This window comes from Halichoerus grypus, chromosome 1 (genome assembly GCF_964656455.1).
Source record: "Halichoerus grypus chromosome 1, mHalGry1.hap1.1, whole genome shotgun sequence".
NCBI classification, from domain to species: domain Eukaryota; kingdom Metazoa; phylum Chordata; class Mammalia; order Carnivora; family Phocidae; genus Halichoerus; species Halichoerus grypus.
This window is the reverse complement of record NC_135712.1, coordinates 70,245,654-70,271,011: the sequence shown is the minus strand read 5'-3', so window position 1 is coordinate 70,271,011 and position 25,358 is coordinate 70,245,654. Positions and strand designations below refer to the sequence as shown.

At 54.5% G+C, this 25,358-nt stretch overlaps 1 protein-coding gene across 6 annotated transcripts in view; it reads left to right on the top strand.

Annotated features, from left to right (window-relative positions):
* Positions 1-1,160: 1,160 nt before the first annotated feature.
* Positions 1,161-25,358, top strand: part of ZDHHC19 (zDHHC palmitoyltransferase 19) — a 39,270-nt gene continuing 15,072 nt past the window's right edge. Inside the window, exons 1-8 of one of the 6 annotated variants that reach the window (XM_036071952.2) lie at positions 1,161-1,306; positions 1,660-1,781; positions 2,296-2,435; positions 3,273-3,445; positions 3,816-3,921; positions 9,840-9,925; positions 10,270-10,357; positions 10,396-10,471. In XM_036071952.2, coding sequence (XP_035927845.1) covers positions 1,161-1,306; positions 1,660-1,781; positions 2,296-2,435; positions 3,273-3,445; positions 3,816-3,921; positions 9,840-9,925; positions 10,270-10,357; positions 10,396-10,455 — 921 coding nt within the window. In that variant the 3' untranslated portion in view covers positions 10,456-10,471. Of the gene's footprint in view, positions 1,307-1,659; positions 1,782-2,295; positions 2,436-3,272; positions 3,446-3,790; positions 3,922-9,839; positions 9,926-10,269; positions 10,475-11,099; positions 11,326-19,197; positions 20,657-25,358 lie in introns of those variants that run through there. The other 5 variants (XR_013445788.1, XR_013445786.1, XR_013445789.1 and 2 more) reach the window with 5 other exon arrangements.

The following is a 25,358-nucleotide window of genomic DNA, read 5'->3' as shown; positions in this document are numbered from 1 at the left end:
TTCCCACAGAACAGGGAGCCCGATGCGGGGCTCGATCCCAGGACCCCGGGATCATGACCTGAGCCGAAGGCAGACGCTTAACGACTGAGCCACCCAGACACCCCCAGAATTACGTATTTTATCCTTGTTGAAGCATAATACAATCACTGTTGGAATTAAAGTGACATTTAAAATGGCCATGACACTTCAACACGCAGGAGCTCTGAAAATATGTGCAGAAGACTCCCACTTGGTTGGTGGTGGCAGTTCTGAGGCTAATTGGTGGCGCTGGGTCACAGGGCTATGCTCTAGCTGCAGGAGAGACTTTGAATGCAAGTTTCTGGCAGTTTTAACTCCAACTGGGATGGGGAACAGTCTTTGCCCTTCCATGAAGAGGTACAGCGCAGGGAATCCTCCAAGCACAGAGGGGTTCAGATGCTCCATAGCTAAAACAAATGACAAATGTTGGCTGCATATAACAGAAAACTCAGTTATTTTCTCATGGAAAAAGCAGTTCAGAGGCAGCCAGTTCAAGTCTGGAGCAGTGCCTAAACAGTGTCCTCAACACCATTCTGTGTGGCATGTCCACACGCTGCCTAATGGGTCCAAGACGGTACCTTCAGCCAGCACATCTAGGCTCAAGACCAGAAGAAAGGGACAAGGCAAAGCTTTTCTAGAAATCCTCAGCAGACATCCACTTACGTCTCCTTGACCAGAATTGTGTCATGAAGCCCACCCTGGAAATGACGGAAGCTGGAAAGTTATTTAGCTGCCCCTCCAGCCCCGAAAGTGGAATTTTGCAATAACAAAAAGGAAGAAAATGGAGGTAGGGTGAACCATGAGCGCTATCTGCTCCGATTAGCCTCGAGCCTGAGATGATTAGAATCACACACCTTCTCCCCGTGTGTTTCTCTAATCTGTCATCTTAAAGCCAACCTCGCAGGGGCAGGAGCTCTCCGTCCCTGGCACAAGTGTGGGGGTGGGGTGGGGTGGGGCTGGTGGGTGGGTTTGCTGTTGGCGGCGCCCATCACAGGCTGGCCTCCATTCTTCTCAACCTCTATGATGTCACACTGGAACTTCTTTCCTTCCACCCTGGGCTGCGGCTTCCGAGGCTGCTGTGGCCATGGGGCTCCTGGAGCCTAGTGGCTCTGATCTCCCCTGGGGGCGCGGGAGGTCCAGCCATGCCGCTCTTGAAGGATGCCGTGCCGCTCATGAAGGAGCCCCATCCGCCGCCTCAGGCCCCTCTTCCGTGGATCCTCCCGAGCCTGTTTGCCGCCTTCAATGTAGTGCTGCTGGTGGTTTTCAGTGGCCTCTTCTTCGCATTCCCGTGAGTCTCCCTCTTCCACGAGCTGCAGGTTTCCTACAGAGACAGGAAAACAGAGAATGATAGTACAGAGTCAGGGGAAGTGCAGAAGAGGGGCGAGAGGATGGAGGATAGCCCAGGCCGAGGGAACCGAATGTGCAAAGGCACAGGTACACAGTGCTTGGTGCCTCTGGGAGCCGCAGACGGCTGGCAACACTGGGTGACATTCCGCGGAGTCGCTGAGGATCTATCACCAGTCTGGATATTTAGAGCAGGCTTCAAGGTGTGTGGGTTCTGACCAAGTGGACAGGGTCGGCAGGGGTCGGGGGGAGCTTCAGGCCACTCTGGATCAGGGCTGAGCCCTGTTCTGGTCTCAGTTGCAGATGGCTGGCCCAGAACGGGGAGTGGGCCTTTCCCCTCGTCACAGGCCTCCTCTGTGTCCTCACCGTCTTCAGTCTGGTTTCACTCAATTTCTCAGACCCCGGCATCTTGCATCAAGGTGAGGCGCTGGCCCCTGGGAGAAGGAGGCAGCCCCTCTTGAAGGGCTCCTTCCATCTCCCCTCCTTGGGCCACAGGACCGTTTCACAGCACATCCTCATTTGCCCCAGCCCTGCCTCTGTCGCTTCATTGTTTAAGCTACGCAGACGTGGAAAAACAGATTTCTGGAGGTTTTCCAGTTCCTTCATGTGGGAGGGCCCGGGGAAGAGAAGCCAACTCTTTGAAACCACTCGGTTCTCCCTTCGTCCTTCCCACGGCACAAACTCTTTAAAGCATCAGTCACAGTTGTAAATGACTGAGTCCTCACAGAACTCTTCTGGCTGGAAACCTCCCTTCCCTTTGAATGCCCGTCTCTCTGTGCTTGGGCAGCTTGCTCGGTGGAGACTAGGGATACCCTCGCCCACCTCTTCCCCACACTTCCTGGGGCCATGACATGGGGCCGGCCTCCCTACCCCCCGGAGCAGCAGACTGACGGAAGGGCCTCCTGCTGCTGCCCAATCCTCTTCCCACGCCAGGCTCCAACGAACAGGGCCCCATGGTGGTGCATGTGGTGTGGGTGAACCACAGGGCCTTCCGCCTGCAGTGGTGCCAAAAGTGCTGCTTCCACCGGCCGCCCCGGACCTACCACTGTCCCTGGTGCAACATCTGTGTAGAAGTGAGTGCCTCTCTTGACTTGCCCACCTGCCCCCACCCCTCCCCGCTCACACGGGGGCCAGTGGCAAGCGTGAAACCACGTCCGGCACCACTAAAGGCCAAGAGTGGCAGTAACTCCCAACCACCTTTGGTCACTCATGCAGGTCCCTACCTCTGCCCCTGCACCCGCACCTGTCCAGGGGGGTTGAAACTTGCCTGCGCAGGCGCAGACACGCACAGAGGCATCCACACCTATGCTGGGCCTGGTCAGGCCAGGGGGAGAAAGACACCCCTGTCTTACCCCAGGCCCGCTGACTCTAGCTGCCCGAGGCCGTCACGCCGGCTGTAGGCCCGGCTGGGAAAGCCTCGCCTGTCCTCCTCTCGTGTCCGGGCCGGAGGCTCTTCCGGGCTCGGAGTGCTTGTCTGCCTCATGCGCACAGCCTGCAAAGGCGTACAGAGGTGCCGTCTTATCCGGGCCTCACAACCCTGGGAGGCAGGCTGAGCAAAGGTATTACTATCCTCAGTCAATGGATAAGGAAACAGAAGCCCAGAGATATTCTATGCCCAGCCCACAGTTACACCAGGATGTGTCCCCAGAAGACCGGGCAGGCCTTGTCTCTGAAGGCCTCTTGACATGTGACCTTGTGAGCCACAGAGACCTAACAGAGCTCTAACAGAAATGCTAGCATTAGGGACTTTGTGCCTGCGTTTCTTCCTAGGGATGAGACCCAGTTTGAGGGGCCAAGGGCAGGTGGCCTTTGGGAATGGGGGAAGGGGGATGGGTAAAGCCTCAGATTTGGGGGCGATGGAGGCTGGTCCAGAGGTCGGGTCGAGGCCTGCTCCCCTCCCTCTTACCCAGGACTTTGACCACCATTGCAAATGGGTCAATAACTGCATTGGTCACCGCAACTTCCGCTTCTTCATGCTGCTGGTCCTGTCCTTATGTCTCTACTCGGGTGCCATGCTGGTGACCTGCCTGATCTTCCTGGTGCGCACGACCCACCTGCCCTTCTCCATGGACAAAGCCATCGCGTATCCTTCCGGGGACCCATGTAGAGAGTAGTGGGGAGCGCGGGGGTGGCAAGGGGGCGGGATCACGAGGACAGAGCTAATGGCGGGGCGGGGAGAACCCCCTGGGACTGGGCAGGGGTGGGTAGGGCCAGGGATATGGGCGGGGCTAGGAGGGACTGCGAAGACTTGAGAATCTAGCAGCGTCACGGTGGGGAGTGCTAAAGGTGGCACGGGGCCTGGACAGCGGAGTGGGGTGAGGTGTACGCGGGGACCGAGCCCAGGGAGCGGGAGGACGGGGCCGGTTGGGGGCGGGGCTGTTGGGGCGGAGTCGGGGCGAGGGGCGGGGCCAGGGAGGAGGGTCCGGCGGCGCTGCTCCTTAGCGGACGCGCAGCATTCTGGTGGCTGTACCCGCCGCCGGCTTCCTGGTGCCACTCTTCCTGCTGCTGCTGGTCCAGGCCATGTCGGTGAGCGCGGCCGAGCGCTCCTACGAGGGAAAGGTACGCGAGGCCGAGCGGGGCGCCGGGGTACCGGGCTGTGGGCGGTCACCTTGCGCCTCCGGAACCTCTGTGCTTTCCGCTCTCTCCGCCGCCCTGGCCCCTGACGCCTGACCTCCCTCGAAGGCGCCTCATTAGCCCTTCTAGACTAGATGCATCTCCAGTCTCACCCGCTCGGTGGTCACTCTCCCTCCCGCGTGCACTGCATCGAGGGCCTACTGTGTGCTAGGCCTCGTGTGCTTTATCTTGAACGATGGGTGTAGACGTGAGTAAGGCTACATCCTGCGATTCTGTCGATAAGGAACCTGAAATCAGAGTAACACCCGCCAGACGCCTGTGAACGCCACGAGAAAGGGCCTGCCCTACGTTGAGTAACAGACTCACAGAGGGACTCAAGTTCAGAGTAGGACGCGCCGCTCCGTGGTTTTAAACGCGCAGAAAAGGCGGGGGGCGGGGGGGGGAGGGGGGGACTAGAGCAGGTGAGGGGCGCAACCTGCAGAAAGGCAAGGAAGCTTGCAAGTCTGTGGAATGTGGATAGGATGGTGAGGATACAGTGCTAATTGGAGCAGAAGGTGGCGTGCGAGATCAAGTGGACGGCTTGGGATTGACCAGGATTAAAAGGCCCAGAAAGTCAGGTGGAGAATTGAATCTTGGTTCAGGGGAAGCCTGGGAGCCGTGAGAGGATTTCGGTTTTCTTTTTTTCCATACGGTAAAATTCACCCCGTTTCAGTGCAATTCTATGAGTTTTGACAAACATACAGTCCGGTCCTGTAACCACCATGGCAATCAAGATTTATAACAGTTCCATCACCCCCCAGAAACTCCCTCATTGTCTTTTGTAGTCAGTTTCTCTCCCTGCCCTCAGCCCCTGGTCTGTTTTCTACCCCTATAGTTTTTCCTTTTCCAGAGACTGGTATAAATGGAATCACAGCCTTTTGAGCGGGCTTCCTCCACTCAGCATTTGCGATCCATCCCGTTGCTGCCAGGATCAGTAGTTTCTTACTTTTTATCGTGTGCATTATTGAGTCATATGGACATACTACCGTTTGTTTATCGGTTCCTGGACTGAAGGATATTTGGGTTGTTTGCAGTTTGGGGTGATTATAAATAAAGCCACTATAAACACTGGTGTATAGGCATGTGAACGTCTTCATTACTTTGTGGGTAAATACTTAGGAGTGAGGAGTGGTATTGCTGGGTTATATAGTTACTATGTGTAGTTTTTTAAGAGACTGCCAAATTGTCTTCCAGAATGGCTGCATTCCCATTGTGCATTCCCACAGGCGATATGTGAGAATTCTAGTTGCTTAGCATCCTCACTCACATTTGGTATTGTCAGGTTTTTGTTGTTGTTGTTGTTTGTTTATTAGTTTTAGCCAGTTTAATAAATGTGAAATGGTATCTCATTGTGATTTTAATCGGCATTTTCCTAATGACTAGTGATGTTGAGCATCTTTTCACGTTCTTACTTGCCATCTGTATATCTTGGATTAAATGTCTGTTCCAGTCTTTTGCCCATTAAAAGAATTGGGTTTTTTGAAATTATTGAGTTCTATGAGTTTTTTATATACTCTGGGTTCAGATAGGTGTTTTGCAAGTATTTTCTCCCAGTCTGTGGCTTGTCATCTCAATTTTTAAACAGTGTCTTCCAAAGATCAGAAGTTTTACATTTTGATGAAGTGCATTGTTGGTTTTTTTCTTTTATAGACCGTGCTTTTGGTGTTGTAATTAAGAAAGCTTTGCCTAACTCAAGGTCACAAAGATTATCTTTTTTTAAGATTTTTATTTATTTATTTATTTGACAGAGAGAGACATAGCGAGAGAGGGAACACAAGCAGGGGGAGTGGGAGAGGGAGAAGCAGGCTTCCCGCCGAGCAGGGAGTCCGATGTGGGGCTCGATCCCAGGACCCTGACTTCATGACCCGAGCCAAAGGTAGCTGCTCAACGACTGAGCCACCCAGGCGCCCTCACAAAGATTTTCTTATATTTTCTTCTGGAAGTTTTATAGTTTTAGATTTTATATTTAGGCCTATGATTCATTTTGGGTTAAATTTTGTATATGATGCAAGGTATGGGTCAAGATTTATTACATTTGCATAAGGGTTGTTCCAGCATCATTTGTTGAAAATACTATCCTTCTTCCATTGAGTTACCTTTGCGCATTTGTCAAAAATCAGTTGACTGTCTCGATTAGTAGGTTTGTATTACGTCTTGAAATCACACAGTGTGAGTTCTCCAGATTTGTTCTTCTTTCAGAATCAGCTTCATTTCCACACACACACACACAAAAAGATTTCTGAGATTTTTCTTTGGATTACATTGAACCTATAAGCCAATAAGGAAAACTGACATCTTAACAATATTGAGTTTTTGAACCCATGAGCCCCTTCCCATTTATTTACTTCTTTGATTTCTTTCGTCAGTGTTTTGTAGTTTTCAATATATAGATCTTGTGTACATTGTGTTAGATCTTTTCTAAGTATTTTGTGTGCTATTATAAATGTGTTTTTAAACTTCATTTCTATTTGTTTATTATTTTAAGAAAATACAGTGGATTTTTGTTTATTGGTCTTGAATCTTGCAATTTTGCTGGACTCACTTGTCCTAATAGCTTTTTTTGTTGATTCTACATGGAAAATCATGTCATCTATGAATAAGGACAGTTTTATTTCTTCCTTTCCAACTTCGATGGCTTTCTTTTTTTCTTCTTACTGCACTGTCTTAGATCTCCAGTACAGCGTTGAGTAGGAGTGATTAAAGTGAACATCCTTGGCATCGGATTCCTTTAGCAGGACAGTGACTTGACTAAATGTTGGTTTTGTTTTGTTTTTTTCTTTTCTTTTTTTTTTTTAAGATTTTATTTATTTATTTGACAGAGAGAAGCACAGCGAGAGAGGGAACACAAGCAGGGGGAGTGGGAGAGGGAGAAGCAGGCTTCCCGCCGAGCAGGGAGCCCGATGTGGGGCTCGATCCCAGGACGCTGGGATCATGACCTGAGCCGAAGGCAGACGCCTAATGACTGAGCCACCCAGGCGCCCCATTGTTTTGTTTTTTTCTTAAGTAAGCTCCACACCCAATGTGGTACTTGAACTCATGACCCTGAGACTCTGAGATCAAGAGTCACATACTCTACCGACTGAGCCAGCCAGGCACCCCAACTAAAGGTTGTTTTAGGAAGGCTGTAGTTGGCCACATTGATGAAGGAGGGCTGGAGACAATGAGACAGCTGAAAGGACAGAGGAACCCTGTCTGCCCACCACCTCCCATCCCTACAGTCAGCACTCAATCACTCCAACCCACCCCTGTGTGGCTCCCAGCCCACCCGTGACTCCTCTGCTCTTACCCATTAGCCCTTACTCATCACCTCCTGTGGTCTGCATGCCTTCTCTCTCCAGCTTCAGTCCATCATTTCAGCCTCTCCGGGGTAGCATTCTCCCTTCCCACGTCCCATGGTTCTTTTGGCTCCCAGTCAAGCCATCGGCCCGTCCTTGCTCCACTGCTCCATGGGGCTCTCCCAGTCTGTGATCTCCAGTCTTAAGAAATCTGTATATGGTCTGCGCTCTGTGAGTCACTGCACTCTGTGATGAATGTGGTTCATTCATTCAGGGCTCTCTCCCGTTACCTCCAGAACCCATTTCAGGCATTCATTCCCTTCCTACCTCCATCCCCAAACCACATCTCCTGGGGCCCCTTGCTTGGCGCTTGATAGCAAGGGCTCTGGAGCCAGTCTACATAAATTCAAACCACAGCTTCCTATTGGCAGGGAGATCTTGGATCTGTTACTTAGCCACCTGGTGCTTCAGTTTCCCCATCTGTAAAAGGAAGCAGCTTGGGTTGATATGTGTACAACACATACAACAGTGCCTGGTACAAGCCAATGCCCTATAGGGTGTTGCTGTTGTTACCATTCCTTCCCATCATCATTTCCACATATTCACGTCTCTCTGATCTTGGAAACAAAGCAAACAGTCCTTAACATCACAGGCCTCCCCTCCGGCTGTTGCACTCTCCCCTCCAGCAGAGGCATGTTTCTTGGACGAGTTGACGGCTCACTGGCATCGTTCTTCACCTTCCCCAGCCCGTGCGGCCCAGCCTCTGCTCACTGTCACACTACTGTCGTGCTCACCACGTGGCCAGCGACAGTCCTAAGACTCATCGTTCCAGGCCGCACACAGCAGCGTGGTGCCGCATGCACCTGCCGTGGCCCTCCCCCAGCCTCTCAGGGCCCCGCTCTCTGCTTTCCAGGGCCACTGCCACTTTACCTGCCCCCTGGAGTCTTGGCACCCGCTGCCTGCTCTGCTCCCTCATCCCCTCTCTGCGCTGCCCTGACCACTCGCCAGCTGCCTGAAAGCTTGGGCTGGCTTTGTTGGTGGCGGTGTGTCCTCAATCCCCAGTGCAGTGCCTAGGACATTGTCGAGGCCCCAGAATATTTATGAGCAAATGAGTGAAAAGAATTGATCCTGCTTTGGGAGAGAAGGAGGGAGGGAGGGAGAGAGAGAGAGAGAGGGAAGCTTGATGCCCTGACCCCCGGGGGAAGAAGGGCGGAGAACCAAGGCAGCAGGGAGCTGGGCAGGAGATGGAGTGAGAACATGCCCACTTTGGTTACCGTCCTGTGGAGTGTGAGAGTGTTCGAGGCACAGGTTTGGAGCAGGAGAACTGGGTCTGGAGCCAGGGAGAGAAGAGAGTCAGAGAACTTCCGAGCTGTTGGATTCCGTTCACATCTGAGAGGCTCTCCAGTGGGGAGAGGAAGGTGCTGCCCTTTATTAGCGAGTTCTAATGAGCTCATTAGGCAGTTATCTATCACTCCTTTAAGCGTTGGACAGTCAACGTGTTTGCACACTTCGTATACATCTAATAAATCAAAATTTATTTCTCTAAATTTAAAATTCTAACTGTAAATGTAATCCAACTCTTCTAACCATTTACTAACCATTTAGTTAAAATTGCAAATAGAATACCAGTTTCCCCTAAATGCTTTAAACATATTAAAGTAGGCAAGAATTCAAAGTATCGTGATGGTTAGTGTTGCTTTTTGGCAACAGTGGGACATTGTGGAGGTGTCTCGACTTTTCCTCCCATAGGTGTCAGCTGCCCCGCATGGAGTTCTGGCTCCTTTTGGTGGAGAATAGTGTCGAAGGTCAACATCTTCATGACAGGGACATGGGACATAGAGAGCTGGTGGTGGGAAGAGGTGGCCCTGGGCCACTTTTGGTCATGACAGACATTTTGTAGCCAAGGCTCTTGAAGTCGGGGTGAGAATCAGCTTGTGCTGGGGAGGAGGAGGAGGAGGAGGAGGAGGAGGAGGAGGAGGAGGGCGAGGCTGATGTGTAGAGGGAGGGGAGGGGGGAAGTTGGTTAAGACTGTCCAGGGGAGGACTTGACCTTCACTGCACGGGTGTTCAGGAACTTCAGTCCAGACTTCCAGGGCCAGGTTATTTTGTTAGGGAAATCTGATTGCGCCCCAGGCAACTACCCTTCTAGATAGTGAAATTCAGTGAAGACACAAGTTTGGAAAAAATGAGAGGTGGGAAAGTAGGGAAGTTGGGGGAGGGGCATGGAACTGTCTTTGGAGCAGTTTAGCAATAAAAGGAAGATCTGAAAGTATATCTGGAAGGAGGTGGCAGGAGGATGTGGTATGGCCAAAGGAAACAGAAAAGGGGAGGGTACTGCAGAAAGGGTACAGGTGATGGGGAGGAGCCCCGAGAAGACAAGAGAAGTGGGTGCAGTACCAGGGGTTGCCTAGAGAGAGCTACTCGGAGGTAGGTGGGGTGGGGGAGGCCTTGGCTCCCTCTCCCTGCTTCTCTGCCCCTGGAGTCTTGCTGCCGCCCTGAGCTGAGCTGACGTTCAGGGAGGGCCATCGGGGGGTGGCCTGCGCAGTCCTGCTGGGTCTGAGTTCCTCTTCCGGCCCTTGCCTTCCTCCAGTGCCCATACCTGCAGGGATACAACCCCTTCGACCACGGCTGTGCCAACAACTGGTATTTAACAATTTGTGCACCGCTGGGACCCAAGTGAGTTGGCAGACCAGGGGTCCGAGTGGTGACCCCTGGGGCTGAGGGGCGGGATAAAGCTGGGTCATCGCCCCTGGCCCCTTAGCCTAGTTCCCAGGCCCTTATACTCCCTGTTCTTCTTCCTTTGGGGTTTTCCACAGGGCATTGTGAGAGCCTCCGGAACCCCCCCCTTCCTTGCCTTTGTGGGTTCTTGCCCCAAGGAATGGGGTGGAGGGACACTACAGCCTGGATGAGACTGGTCTGAGCTCTCTGCAGGGCCAAGCCTTGGGCTGTGTGCCCCCCAAGCTGAGGGGTACCAGGCCAGGAGGGCCACGACCCCTCCCATCTGGCTTGTTGCTCCCCAGGTACATGGCCGAAGCTGTCTGGCTACAGAGAATGGTGGGGTCTGACTGGGTGCCCATGCAGAACCTTCACTTCCCAATGTGCCCCTCGGTGCTCAGTCCCCCAGCCGTCCCAGGGCCTGGGCCTAGCCCCCAACCCCAACCTCTGAGTCTCTACAAACCAGGGAATGGTCCCCCAGGGAGTGGTGAGGCTGCAGCCCTCCAGGAGGTGAGGAGTATGCGTGTGTGTGTGTGTGTGTGTGTTGGGAGAGGGTGTCTGTGGATTTCACAGGTGTTGGGGGGAACCCTCTCACCCCATGTTGGGCTGGCCCTGAAGCTGGAGCACTCAGAACTTGAGGGAGGGGGATCATAGACCTGAGCAGTGCAGGAAATAAAGTCACAGGCCTCCAGAATACACCAGGGGGCGCTGGAGACAGGAAAGGAAAAGACCGCCCCACTCACTTGCTGGTCGGCCTTGGGCCAGTCACTTACCCTTTCTGGGCGTCAGTTTTCTCAGCTATTAGTAAGGACTGAGACTAGTCCAGGGGTTCGTAATTCTGAGGGGGGATTCCTTTACTTAAAGACAGCTTTTTTACTCTGAAGCCCAACATAGGAAACACATGGAAGTGGCCCATTAGGAATGGAGTGGGGGTGGGTAATCACAGCCTCCCCTCCCTAAGGGCCCCTGCAGTGACATTCTGTGGTGCCAGGCCACTCCCTTTGCTCTGCGGGGGGGGGGGGGGGGCGGGGGGCGGGGATGGCGGCTTGGACAGTTTCTTGCTCCCCAGCTGGTGGGTCGTGAGCTGTGGGGCAGGGGCTCGGGGAGAGCCCCCATCCCTCCACTCTGTGTTTAGCTCCACGCAGGCCCAGTGCTGCCCCTGCTGCGGGACTGCCCCAGACGAGGCGCTGTCTGCCGCTCGCCCCTTCACACCCAGCGATGCCAGGAGCCCCTGCACCTGAACCTCATCTCCTGAGCCCCGCGTGGAGGCCTGTCTGCGCTCTGCCCTTGCCCACTCCCCTGGTGGGAGTGTTGAGACCCCCACCAAAGCCCATTAAATACCCGTTGCCTGCCTCCTACAACGGCCCTCCTGCCCTGTCTGTCCTGCGGGCCAGGGAGCTTGGGGGTGAGGGGGCCCTGAGGCGCTGGGACAAAGACTATGGGAGGGAGGAGCCAGGGTCCCATACTGGCTGGTTCTGCGACCTTGGGCAAGACACTCAACACTTCTCTCATCCTTAAAATGGAGCAACCGTAAGGACCACAGCGATGAAAGAGAAAACCCCGCGGTCCCAGTGATGTCAGCCCCGGCGAAGTCCCGGCCTCTGCCCTGCCGCACCCCTGTCTGACTGCAGGGGGCGCCCGCCACCTGGGAATTCGCCAGGCCGGCCGGTCCAGCGTCGCTACACTGAAGCCTCCTCCCCCCGCCCCCTCCGCGGGGGTTGGGCGGCCCTCAGGCCGGGAGTGGGCCCTCCCGCTGCATTATCCCGGGGGGCGGGGGGGGGGGGGTGTCTCCATCACAGTACAATTCTGCAGTCTTTCTTACCAGCGGGCTTTACCCTGGTCACTCTCTCCTGTTGGGGAATCACATGCTGGTTCTGGTCCTGTCGCTGGCATGGGTCCCAGGCCCTGTGAGTCTGCAAGCCCCTGGGGGTTGGAAGGGGGTGGGGGTGGGGTGGGAGACGAAGCCACCTCAAACTGCGGTTTCTCTCTGGAGACCAGTGTGTGACTTTGGGAATAGAAATGATGGCACCTTCCTGGAAGGCTGTCAAAGGATAAAATGAGGTGGCTTATGCCAAACATCAGGTACACGGTAGGCACACAATGAATGCGGCCGGTATCGTTATGGTTGTTTTCTCCACCCAACAGCTAAGAGACCACCCAGCGTTCCTCCAAGGACCACCTTCTCAGGATTACCCGGGTCCCCAGACCCCAGATTCAGAATCTCAGGGAGGGGGGAGGGCAGGAATCTCAATCTGAATTTTTGTCAAGTGCCCCATGTGATCCTGCCCCCCTGAAGTATCAGAACTACCTTAGGAGGTGAGGATGGGCACCGACCCCACTGCTTCTGGCCGCCCTCGTATCCAGGTGAAATCAGGGTGTGGTGAAGGTAAGAGGAAGGGATGTCCCCAGAGGATCAGATGAACACCTCAGAGTCCTATGGAGGTGTGTGCCTGTGTGTGCATGCTCATACTTGGGGTGGGGGGGAGCAGGAGCCCATCCTTTGGGGGTGTCAGCCCAGCCTGGAGAGGTCATAACTCCAGTTCTCCATATGCTGAGTCCCTCTCGATGCTGCGCTTCCTTCTTGCTCCCACCCAGAATGTCTTTGCTCAACCTCAGGGACTCCAGCACTTTCCTTGTCCCCTTTGCTCTGGTTTTGGGGTCTCTCCATTCCAAGCCCCCTCTGCGTTCAAGCCTTTTCTCAGCTCTCATCCATGCTTAACTCAGGTTCTTGGGCTCTGGGAGGGGTGCAGGGTACTCACTGGCATGCAAAAAGGTAGCCTGGTTTTGGCTTTGTTGTAAATGCCTCCCGTGGCCATGTTTAAAACTCTTAGGGCCCCCATGTACAAGTAAAGCTGAAGCAGATTTGTCTGTCTGGGAAGCCTGCAGTCCGTGGTTGCATGGTGAGGGGGAGGGCATAAGGCCTTTTGAGCCCCCAACCCCAGGTGTGTATGTTGCGCACAAATCTGTTTGTCGCCTCTCTGGGTGGTTTCAGAGGGCACAGCTCAGGCCAGGCTGCCTAGCAGTGAGGAGACGCACAGCCCTGCTCCCAGATGGGAGTCCCCAGGTTGGTCTGAGCCTGAGCCAGAGAGGAAGAGAAACCAGGAACCTGGGCCAAGGCATGGATGGGGAGATAGTCAGGGAGCTGGCTGGGTACCCAGGTGTGCCTGCCTGGAGCCCCAGCTCCATGGGGGGCCAAGAAGGCCAGGCCCCAGGGTCCGGGGAGGCCTGGTCCTGCTTTGCCTTGCTGCCTGTCTCTCTGCTGCTCTGCCCGGTCCAGGGCCCCGTGTCTGGTCATTAGGATGGCACCTACTGGGTCCCTGCCTCCAGCTCTACAGGGGACCCACCCACTGTCTGGCAGGGCCTTCCAAGTCTTAAGCCAAGTGTGTGGGTCATCTCCCAGAAAGCCTGGGACTTGGTTTCCCCAATGGGCGAGGACATAACTTTTCTCAGGTTCTCAAAGGTGGCCATAACCCTTCCTGCCCTGGGACATAGATTCTGGGTCTCTCTCATCCCTCCCAACCTGAGATATATAGGATTTCTTTAGGAAAGCCCCTTGGATCAGGCTTTTCTGCTTCTCAAGGGGAAGTGGATCTAGTTTGCCCCTTCCTTTGACTCCCCGCACACCTGTCCCCTAAGCCTTGGACCTGTCCTCAGAGAGTCTTTCCTTCCAGACCTTCCCTCTCTGCCCCCTCCCCACTTCTGCTGAACCTGCCCTCGATTCTCAGACGCACCCCTTGGAGCCCTTGCCCCCCTGATAAGAGCAGGGGTATTATCTGGGCCCAATTATGGGGCCAGCTCTCCACACACCCAAGAAGCCCTGACATCCCTCCCTTCCCTGGACAGGAGCCAAGGAGTGACCTCCCGCCCGTGAGGTGCCTGGTACCCATGTGTCTGGGACCCCTCTGAGATGTCCCCAGTCCACACTTGGAACCTGATGGAAGGGTTTGGACCTGGGATGGGGAGCCCAGAAACAGCCATCCCTTCATCATCTCCAAACCTTTCCTCTGTGGGCCTTCTAGGAGGTGAGGGTGTGTGGGGTGGAAAGAGCACTGGCCTGGTGTCCCTCAGCTCTGCTAACAACTAGTACGCTATGGGAGTGAGTCTCTTCCCTCTGCCTGGCGTCCCGTGGCTTGTCTGTAAACAGGATGATTGTCATGGCTACGTCACAGGTGCCACCACCTGTCACAGGATCCTAACTCTTTAGAGCTGCAAGGGACTCAAGGGTCACCTTATCCAGCTGCCCCTCCACCCCCAATTTCACAGATGGGGACTAGAGAAGGAAGGGATTGCCTAAGATGACATGGTGTCCAAGCCAGGCGGCGTTCTCTGTTTGCTGGGCTGCCTCTCCCATTCCTGCTCCCAGGGACCATTCCAGAGGAGCAAGGACTTGGGCAGCCACCACAGGGCCCCGCTTTCCAGCCCCCAAGCCTCAGAGCCAGGCAGTGCATTTCAGCACAGGGCCTGGGGAGCCGATAAGAAGGCCCAGCTTAACTCTGTCTCCAGCACTGAGCTGGGAGTGATAATGATGCCCTGCCCAGCCCTGCCCATCCCACCCCACCCAAGAGGGCCCTGCTAGTGGTTGAGGGTGGAGTAGGGACAGACGGGGCAGAGGAGGTTGCCACAGTGTGGGATCGGGGCCCAGAATCCCACCACGTCACGGAGCCCAGGCCCCTCGCTGGCTGACCCTCATGGGCACGTGGGCACAGTGCCTGGCACCCAGGTGATGCTCCCCCGGTGCCCACATCCTGCTCTTCAGTTCCTGTGCCTGAAGCGTGCACGGCTGAAGGTTTGCAGGGCCCCGTAATGGGTGACAAAACCTTCACCGAGCACCGCCCGCCGCCTGGCCTGTGTGGGGGTTCACATGCGCGTCTCTGATCCCCACAACCTCTCTGCAGTCGTCACGCTCGTTCTAGAGACGAGGGAACCAGCACTGAGCCGACAGGCCACTTCCTCAGGGTGACACCTCTTCTAAGCGGCCCAGCCAAAGCCCTGTCTGCCTTTCCCATTGCACTGGGCTTCTCTAGGCAGTTCTCTTTTATTGCAGTTTGTTGCAGGAGTGCCCCTTATCTGCGGGGGTCTGCTCCGAGCCCCCCGGTGGAGGCCTGAGGCCGCGGTCAGTACCGAACCCCGCACACATCCCGGTGAAGTTTGATGCATAAATGCGGCACAGTAGGAGATTAACAACAACTACAAATAAACTGGACCGATTCCAGCAGCCTGCTAGAGTCAGAGGCACGGGAGTGTGGTCTCTCGGTCAGCCTTCTTGTGGCCGTGTGGGCTGTAAAGCGCCTGCGTGGGGAGGTGAGGTGACGGGATGACGTCACGCCGTGACCATGACGTCCGTGAGGCTCCCGGGGGCCTCCTGGCGATACCTCAGAAGGAGGCGCATCTGATTCCAAACAGCACCTGGCTGCGGGTGACTGGAACCCGGGATAAGGGGACACTGCTGCCAGGCCGCCCGGGTCCCCTGCTGGAGAAGGGGACGCGTCCCTGCACCTCATGGCGCTTTCCCTGGGACGCGTCCCGCGGCGCGTGCCGAGAGCTGGGGAGGGGCTCGACCGCGGGCAGTGACGGAGGGGGCGTCGCCCTCGGCGGGCGGGACTTCGGGATCCCCCGGGGCCTCGGGAGGCGGCTCGCCGTGGCAGCCGCAGCCGGCCCCTGCCCGCTTTGGCGTGGGCTCCCTAACGGCCCGGCTGCGGAGCTGAGGGGTGCTGCTTCCGAGGGCAGCTTTGGGGCGCCGGCTGACGGAGGAGCAGCCAACGAGGGCGTCCCGGGGCTGAAGCGGAGCGCAGGGGTGCGCTGGGAGTGTTCAAGGGCCCGGCAGGCTGACCGCCCGAAGGCTCTGCCTTCCCACACGGTCGGGGAGTGTCCTGTTCAGAAAACATAACGTGGCTTCTATTTTGTGACCGGCCAGGGTCCCGGGCGGTCAAAAGCCGTGGTCATCGGAGCCCTGGGTCTGGGCTGGGCTCAGAGCCCGCTCTCCCCTCTCCCTGCAGCCTGTCTCTCGCCTCAGTCTCTGCTCCCGCTTCTCGCCTTTCCCCTCCCACTGCTCTCTCCCTTGCTCCTCCCCTGCCTCCTCTCCTCCCCTCTCCCCGCCACCCCCCTACCTCCCAATCGTTCCTGGACTACAGCTTCCAGGAACGCAAAGTTAACCGTCTGGCAACTTTCAAGTAATACCTTTTAACTGTGATTCTTGGAAGCCCCTGGGCCTGGGTGTGGAACCCGCAGAGCTCTGGGGCCAGGCCAGAGGCCTCTCAGCACAGGGCAGCTTTGTCTGTCCTGACACGGGCTTCCTCCTCCCAGCCAGGCACATGCTCTCGAAGCTTCCTGGTAGGGCGGTTTTGCTGCTGAAATTGGAGATTCCCAAACTGGAAGGGTCCCTCCTGAATATCCGGCTTATTTCTCAGAGGAAAATCAAGGCACTGGCGGGGGGAGGTTCAGCTGGGCCTCCCCCAGATCACACACCGAAGTAGAGGCCAGGTGAGGCCAGGTTCCAGACCTCCTGCCTCTGAGTCCTTCCATCACCTCACCGTGTGCGGCCAGGTGGGTCAGAGGCCGGGACCGCCAACAGGGAGGCACTCTTTCTTCCCCTGGCCTAGTAGCTCGGCTCCGGTGGGCAAGAGCACTGTGACAGCAGTCCTAGCAGTACCCGCTGGAGTGCCCACTGTGGGGGAAGTGCTTGGCTCGCATGATCTCATTTAATCCTCAGAACAGCTTGGGAGGAAGGTGCTGTCGTTACTTTTGTGGACATGACCCTGGACAGTCCTCGGGCCTCTGTCTCCCTCTCCGCAAGGACAGAATTTTCTGGAGGCTCCTCAGGGCTACTCTTGCCCTGACCTCCTAGAAGTCCATGACTCTGACCAGGAAGGAGGGTCCCTGATCTGGGGACAAGCCTAGGGCTCCTGGCAGGGCTTACTGAATGACTCCTTGCGGGGGGGGGGGGGGGGTGGCACGCATTAAGTCACCAACCAAAGGTACTGAGCCCTGGGCAGGACCCTTGGCCATCTGCTCTGGAAAAGTCCCCTGCCCGCTGTTCACTAGATAGCTGCTCCTCAGCCACTGACAAAAATGGAAAGCCTGTCCTGCCTGCCCTTTTGCTGGCCAGGCAGTGGAACACAATGGAGAGGACACGGACTGGGCATCAGGAGAGCTGGGCTGGAAAGCAGGCCCTGCCGCTTCTGGTCATGTGGCCCTGGAAAGCCTCTGGCCTCTCAGAGCCACTGTTCCTACATCTGCAAAAGGGCAACGAAAGCCACCTCACAGTGCTGTGGGGTTGCCCTGTGACGTTCACTACACCGCACAGGCCACAACCGAGTGGGTGTGGGGTTGCTGGGAAGGGAGCAGTAGGCGGGCCATACTCGGGCTCCAGTATTTGTCTCCATTTCCCCTCCTTGGGCTTCCTTTTCTGGCTCTGGATTAGGATCATTTGGAAATGACCAAAGCCAAAAATGGGCCATCTCTTTTTAAATCCCAGACAAAGCCAGGGTCACCTTCCTCAGGCGACTTCTCAGCTCCCTCTCTTCCCCACCAAGTGTCTGTCCCTAGGGGGAGAACTGACCCGACTTGGGCTTGGGGCAGGGATGTGGCCCTCTCCTCTCTGTTCCCGGCTGGTACCACCATCTGTCAGTCCCTCTGGGCCCCTGGCTTCAGGGTGCCCTAGAGTGGAAGCCTCTGGAAGGTCTCAAGGTCTGGTTGGGCCAGGCTCACTCTGATGCCGTGGCAGAGACTTGGGCTGCACCCATTTTGGCCAAGAGGCTCTATCTGCCTTGGACACAATTCAGACCAAAGAGTAAAGGAGATTTGTTCCTAATGCAGAGACCAGAAGTAGGCGCACAGAGGGCTCTTTGCTTTGGAGTTGAAGATTTTAAAGATTTGTTTTCTTTAAATATCCTGCTGCAGGAAAGAGAAGCCAAAAATCAAACATTACTGAGACATAAATTTCAGGTGGCTTTAAAGGAGCAATTTGTTTAGTTTCCGTCCCACCCTGTTTCTGCTCAGTAGGGTCCCGGGGACTTGTCCCTGGGGTTTGGTGGTGGGTCCACACCCTCCTAGGCTCACCCATCCAGCCTCACAGGGAGGTTTCCGAAATACGAGATCCAGCCAGAGGGCCTCCGGGCCCAGCCTGGCCCCAAGCTTGGTCCCAGGGAGGGTCTATGCACATCCAGTTCAGGAAGTGGAGGTAACTTCCTCCATCCTCAGCTGCATTGGCACTGTTGATCATACCCTCTTTCGTGAAAACTCTCTCTTTATCCTTGACCTCAGGGATCAGACACGTCTGACTCTCCTCCTGACTCCTGCTCGATGAGTCTTCCTCTCACCTCCCACCAGGAAAACTTCCAGGCTCTGTCCTGTGCCCTCTTCTTGCAGAACTCATGCCCTTGCCTTCAGCAGTGCTGGGCCCTGCCAGGGCCCCAGGCTCTGGCCTTAAGACTTTTCTTTTTTCCAGCTTTACTGCGGTATAGTTGACAGATAAAATTATAAGGTATTTAAAGTGTACAACATAATAATAATCCACAAATAGGAGGTAGTAAATAATAATTTACTATCTGTATACATTGTAAAAGGATTCTCCCTATTGAATTGGCCTTAATTTTCTGATTGAATGATTCCCTTGGGGTCCCACCAGAGGCTCGGGGTCTCTCAATAGCCCAGCACAGTGCGGAAAGGAGAGAAAGCAAAGACAAAATCAGCCATTGAGTAAGAGGAACACTTTGTTAGCATGAGGGAACAGCTGAGCAGGGTTCGAGGGCCTGCATCCTGGGAGAGGGCGTCTGGGTGTCCCAGCCTTTTCCCAACCCTAATCCAAAAGTTGTCTCATAGCAGGCCTCGACCAAGAGAGGAGCAGAGTGGGAGGAAGACTCTGGACAGCCTCATTGGCCCTTTTGCCCCCAGAGTCCCTGCTGTGATAGGGACCCCACCCCAGAGTCCCTGCTGTGGTAGGCCTGGGTGGGGTAGGGGAGGGAGGGTCCTGGGTGGAGGAGCTTCTAGAGGGGAAACCAATCAAGGGCTTAGTGCTGTCATCTAGGGAAGAGCTGGTAAAAAAACTGAGGCCTGAACTGGGATAATGGGACTAAAAATTCATTCCCTCAGCAAATACTGAATAGCTACAATGTATCTAGGAGGTAATGAAATTGATTTTAAAAAAGAATGTGTTCATGCATGGTGTAATTGTTAATTTTCAATTATATATATATATATATATATATTTTTTTTTTTTTTTTTTTTTTTTTTAGAAAGAGAGAGCAAGAGCAGGGGCAGTGAGAGATGGAGAAGCAGACTCCCCTGCTGAGCAGGAAGCCTGACACGGGGCTTGATCCCAGGACCCTGAGACCATGTCCTGAGCCAAAGGCAGACACCTAACTGACTGAGCCACCCAGGTGCCCCTCAACTTTTTATATATATTTTTAAGAGACTGGAAGCAAGGTCATCAAATGCTCGTGGTGGATAAGCAAGTATTTCCTGTTTGGGGGTTTCTGGCTGCCGGTCTGTGTGTCAGGACACCTGCTCTCTCGGCCCAGCTCTTCCTCCGTGGGGCTGTGTGACTGCAAAAAGCCCTTCCCCTCTCTGGGCCTGTTCCCTCATCTGTGGAAGGAGGCTGTGGAACCAGAAAATTTGTGGCTCCTTCCAGCCCTGCTGTTACCTGAGGACATTCGGGGCCTAGGGGGTGGGGTGAGGGACAGTTTCGCTGGCTTGGCTGGGGCTGCTCTGGTCTGCGGTGGGAGTGGCATCCCCAGGCGGGCCCCTCTCCTGGAGGGCTCCACAAATAGGAGGTAGTGGGCCTCCACCTGCTCAGCTCTCAGGCCCTGATCTCAAATTAGAATCACGCCTCTCCTCTCTTTACACCCATTCTGAAGCACGAGAGGCCTCCCGGACCCTCCGCTCGTGGCCTCATGACTTGTACAAAGGGGGCTACGACAGAGCCGCTGCCTTCACGGCCTCGAGGGCCCCGAAGCCTCAGTCAGGAAGCGAGGGTGCCAGCCAGGCCACGGGTAATGCATTGTTTATGTGTCCCCTGCGTGCCAGACACTCACTCTCTGAGTCCTCCATTCCCCACAGCGTTTGAGCATCCCCTTGGGCTCCTGGAGGAGGTGGTGAGGCTCGACAGGTAGAGCACCGCGCCCAGTCACACAGCTGTGACTGTCCCAGCGTCCGAGCGGGAAGCAGCCAGAGTCCCAGGCTGCGCTTCTCAGGGCAGAGGGGGATCTCCAGCTGCCCGTCAGACCCTACTCCTGACCCCCTGCCAGAATGTTGTATGTGGTAGCGGGGGGTTAAATCCATTTCTGATCACACCCATTGGGAAGACAAACGGGTTTGTCTTCCCTAGAAAATCCCACCGGCAGAATTGCTTTTCCCCTCTTTGTTCTCAGGCCTCTGAGTCCCCCAGACTCCCCAACCTTCTGTCATCTTTCTGTGATGAAAGCAGCCTCCTGAATGGGAGAGAATTTAGGGTCCCCAGCCCTCCTGCTGGGCCGGCTTCAGGGACCTGCTTCTTCCTTTCATAACTTCCCTATTTGGTCAACTAACTGTCCATTCCCCCCAGCCTGCTCCCCTGCGCCCCCCTGCCCCCCCATACCACCGTTCTTTCTTTAAATTCTAAAAGAAGAGAACAGGGGGAAATTATGTCCATTCTCCTATCTGGCCTCAGATTTTAGGCAGGAATTTGAGATAAATAAAAAGTACTTTCTTATCAAATGCTATCACTTTTTTGTTTTGACTAGTGGCATTATAGTAATATTTTTTGAATATTCATTGCATTTGTTCAGGAATCTGGAGGATTGTGGGTTAATGGGCCCTCCTCAGACTAGCCTGAGTACATAAATACCATAAGAATCCTGTTTCGGTGGGTAAGTGCCTTTAGACCACATCTTGGAATATAATCTAGTTGGAAATCGGGGGCTGCCTGTAATTCTTAACAAACTCAAATCTGCTACGTCTTGGGTGGGATTCCTAACTGTGCTTATTTGACTCATAGTCCATATTTCATAGGACTGTTCTAAGGATTAAATGAGGTAAGGTATGGAAATGTGCCAGCATATAATGGGTGCTCTGTAAACATCCCACGCTGTTCACCACAGCGTGCTGTCCTGGGGGCTTAGGTCTTAGCCTCTCTGAACCCCAGGTTTTTCATATTTGAGCTGGGGCAACAGTCCTGGAGTCGCTCTGACTACTTCAGAGGGTGGCAGTGAGGTTCCAAGCAGAAAGTGTGAAAGTACTTTTAGGCTGAAGGCACAGAGCGCAATTAAGAAATTGTTACATGCATGTCCCATTGTGCCACTTCATTGACTTGTTTTTAAAGAGATAAAGCTCCAGTCCCCAAACTTTTTTTTAAAAAAGATTTTATTTATTTATTTGAGAGAGAGACAGAGAGAGCCCAAGCAGCGGGAGGGGTAGAGGGAGAGGGACAAGCAGACTCCCTGCTGGGCAGCGAGCCTGATGCGGGGCTCGATCCCAGGATTCTGAGATGATGACCTGAGCAGAAGTCAGATGTTTAACCGACTGAGCCACCCAGGCGCGCCCCTCTCCCCCCCCCCCCCCCCGCACCGCCCAGTCCCCAAACTCTTAAGTCCTGGTTAGGACAGGCCACACCAAGCTCAGGACTCATGGAGTTGGGCCTTACCTGGCCACATAGCTCTAGAGACCTGAGCTGTAATGAAGGGCAGATCTGCCCTCACCCTCTTGTCTGCTCTCAGCTCCCAGCCCTTGCTTCTCAGGCACTGACTGTTAGGAGGTATGTGCTCTGAGAGTGGCCTGAATGCCGGGCTCCCAGGATGAGCTGACCCCTCACTTCACAGTGAGGCCCTAGGGCTCTTTGTCCCCTGCGTCGTCCCTCTCTCCCAGCGGAGCGGTGGGGGCCCCGGTCCTTGCTCTCCAGGGGGGCCAGTGACTCCTCCAGGCAGAGGTCCCCACGCCCACAGCCACTGCACACCAGAGTGGGTGTGGGCTTAGGCTGCCCACCTGTTACCTCAGGGTCTCCCAAAGTGTGCTGTGCCAGCCTGCATGTCCCTTCCCCAGAGGACTTTGGACTTTAATAGGTAAGTATTTATTGCAGTGACTATTGGAAAAGAATATAGCTAGCTCAAAAGAGGTCTGGCCTGACCAAGAATAGAAGGATTTGGAGACAGGAGTTTTGTTTGTTTTTTGAGATGGGAGTTTTTTAAATGGAACATTTAAGGGGCGCCTGGGTGGCTCAGTTGGTCGGGCGTCTGCCTTCTGCTCAGATCATGATCTCGGGGTCCTGGGATCCAGCCGCATGTTGGGCTCCCTGCTCAGCGGGGAGTCTGTTTCTCCCTCTCCCTCTGCCTGCTGCTCCCCCTGCTTGTGCTCTCTCTCTCTCAAATAAATAAATAAAATCTTCCAAAAAAATTGGACCATTTAAAAGGAACAAGAGAGGCTGCATATATTAACCTACTGCATGGACTCTGTGTTCTTTTTTTAAATTTTTTTAAAATTTAAATTCAATTAATTAACATATAATGTATTATTAGTTTCAGAGGCAGAAATCAGTGATTCATCAGTCTTATATAATACCCTGTGCTCATTACATTACCCAGTTACCCCATCCCCTCGCCCCCCCGCCCCGGGCTCAGTGTTCTTTAGCAAAGTACATTTTTTACAAAGTGAGGTGATTTAAAGTTGATTTGATGACAAATACCAAGTAGGAAGTAGAGCAGGTGATGTGCAGGTATGGAAACACCTGTGATTGGGAAACTGAATGACTCGAACCTGGGAAAGGCTGTTTCCCATCTGATGCTCACAACCCTCCTGAGAGGATGTGTTCCTGACTCCGTTTCCAGGGGCAGGAAGAGGTGCAGAGAGGTGAGGGGAGGGGAGGAGCTGGTTGGTGGCCATGACCAGTCCTCAGTGGGGTGGCGGGGCCTGGAGAGAGGGCCCCCGCAGGACCACTGAGCCACGGGCAGCGGAGCCCCGGGCTGACGGTCCACGACGGCTCAGGGCGCGCCGCTGCGTCGGTGAGCTGTGCCAGGCAGGGGCTTGTCCTCGGACCAGAAACGGTTGCATCAGCCTGGCTGACCTCATGCCTGTGGCAGGAGCAGATAGCGAGGCTGACTGGGGCTTAGGAAGGGGGGACAACCAGAAGGAGAACCAGGCAGAGACATAAGGCAGGCAGAGACCTGCCGGGCCGGACACCACAGGAATCCAGAACCCAGAGCGTGGAGGCGGAACAAAGTAACACCCTCTGAGGTTCTTTGAACCACTGGTGTGGCCGATTCGAGTCTCCAACAGACTTCTAAAACCAGAACTGACAGTAGGTGAGAAGAATTTGAGTCCAAGGACAGCTACAAACTGTGCAAATGCATCCCCACCCACCCACCCAGACACACAGACACTGTCCTTACACAGCCCCCCGTACACACACACACACACACACACACACACCCCGTGAGTGACTCAGGGTCAGGGACCTTCTTGCTTGAAGAACCGTCACAGATGGTTTTGTCCAGTGCCTCTTAAAAAATTCCTAGGGTGTGCCCTCACCTTTGGAATGACATGTAGCTGACCTGTCCCTCTGCCTTTGTTATTGTCACCTGAAAGCTTAATCGCTGCATCTCGTGGCTGTAGTTGCCAGAGACGTAAACACAGGTTCAGGTGAAAGGAACAACCAAGTACTGAGCACACTCGACGACCTAGCGCTATGCAAGGAATGACCTGTTGGGTGAAAAGGAACAGGGAGGGGACGAAAGATGAACGAGGCGGCCTTGGCCTCAAGGGACTTGGAGCCCCTGAGGGGCAGGAGAGGGAGCCTGCTTGAGGAACCCCAAATGACCAGCCAGCCGTAAGCCACTCTCAGTAAGATGTGAAGATGACTGACCATGGAAGGGTGCTCACAATGAAGTGCATGACTGTTCCCAGGGGCCAGAGCCACGGTCAGGCGGAGGGCAGAGTGTCAGGGAGGGCTTCCTCTTCCCGGGAAGCTGTGGGCACACCTGTGTTGTGCAGGGCTTCATGCATATTCCCCATGCACTGGGGCAGGGCGGGAGGCGTCAGCCCCCATAGACAGATGAGGGACCCGAGGCTCCAGGCGTCCAGTGCCCCGGACTTCGGCAGTTAAGGGTAGCATCCAGATCCCCTGAAGGGGATGCCAAGCCAAAGAGTGGCGTGGGCCTGGAGGGCGGGGAGGGCCCGGGTTACTCCGGGGGTCTGTGGGGAAGGAACAGATAAGAGAAGGGCAAGGTAAGCTGTCCTGGAAAAGCAGCTCTAGGAGCAGTGACCACATGTTATCCACATGCGAGGGTCAGGGAAGGGGAACGTGCAGGTGGAACGGGAGGAGCACACTTGTGGGCGGGTGGGAGGAGGGGCACAATGGTGGTTACGGCTGGTTGAGAGATAAAGATTTCTGGTACCAGTTAAGAGAAACCTCAAAAAACCTTCAATTCCAGAACTAGCTTTTGGTTTCAGAGATTACTCAACTCTCTTTATTTTTATCTTAAAAAAAAAAAAGACAGACAGAAAGAAAGAAAGCTTTTCTTAAGTCAGTCCTATTCTTTTTAATACCTGGAAGCTAAGATGGGGGTGGGGGAGAATAGCAGCCATGGGCTGCTCGCCGCACCATGGGAGCCCCCAGGAGGGGCCACCGAATCCCTCAGCTGCCTTCGGAGACTTCAGTCTTCTCCGTATCATCACTGGGGAAACTGAGGCCCCAAATGGTCAAATACCTAGCTCTAGGCCACTTAGCAAGCACATGGCAGAGCTGAGATGTGACCCAGGCGCTCCCCCCACCCCCCCCCCAAGCGCTGGCTTTTTCAGCCCGGGGCTGGTTGCTTCGGTTTGGCTGGCTCCTGGCACCGAGCCCCCCTCCACAACCCAGCCTTTTCTCTCCTGCTGCCAGTCTCCTCAAGGTCCCTGCATCTTAGACATTGCTGTCATTTTGAAGTAAATTCCTCCTGACTACAAAAGTGAAACGTATCTATTTTGGAAAATTTGTGAAGTATAGAAAAACACAAAGAAGAAAAATGGAAGTTCTCTGTAATCCCACAACCCAGAACTAACCACTGTTAACATTTTGGGAAATAGCCTTCCAGTCTTTCTTGTGTCTATCCATATGCATATGTAATAAAAATTACCACCACACTGTTTTGTAATTTTTAAAAAGAAACCTCTTTATTTATTTATTTTTGAGAGAGAGAGAGAGAGAGAGAGTGCATGCATGAGAGATAGCAGGGGAGGGGGATGGGGTGGAAAGAGGGGGATTCATCTTTCGGGGCGGGGCTCCATCTCACAACCCTGAGACCAGGACCTGAGCCGAAGTCAAGACCGACTGAGCCACCCAGGGTGCCTCCCTGTTTTGTCATTTTTAACACCTATTTAGAGAAGTAACTGACTAAACTGGACATATTTAAAGTGTACCATCTGATAAGTTTCACCCCATGTGTACATC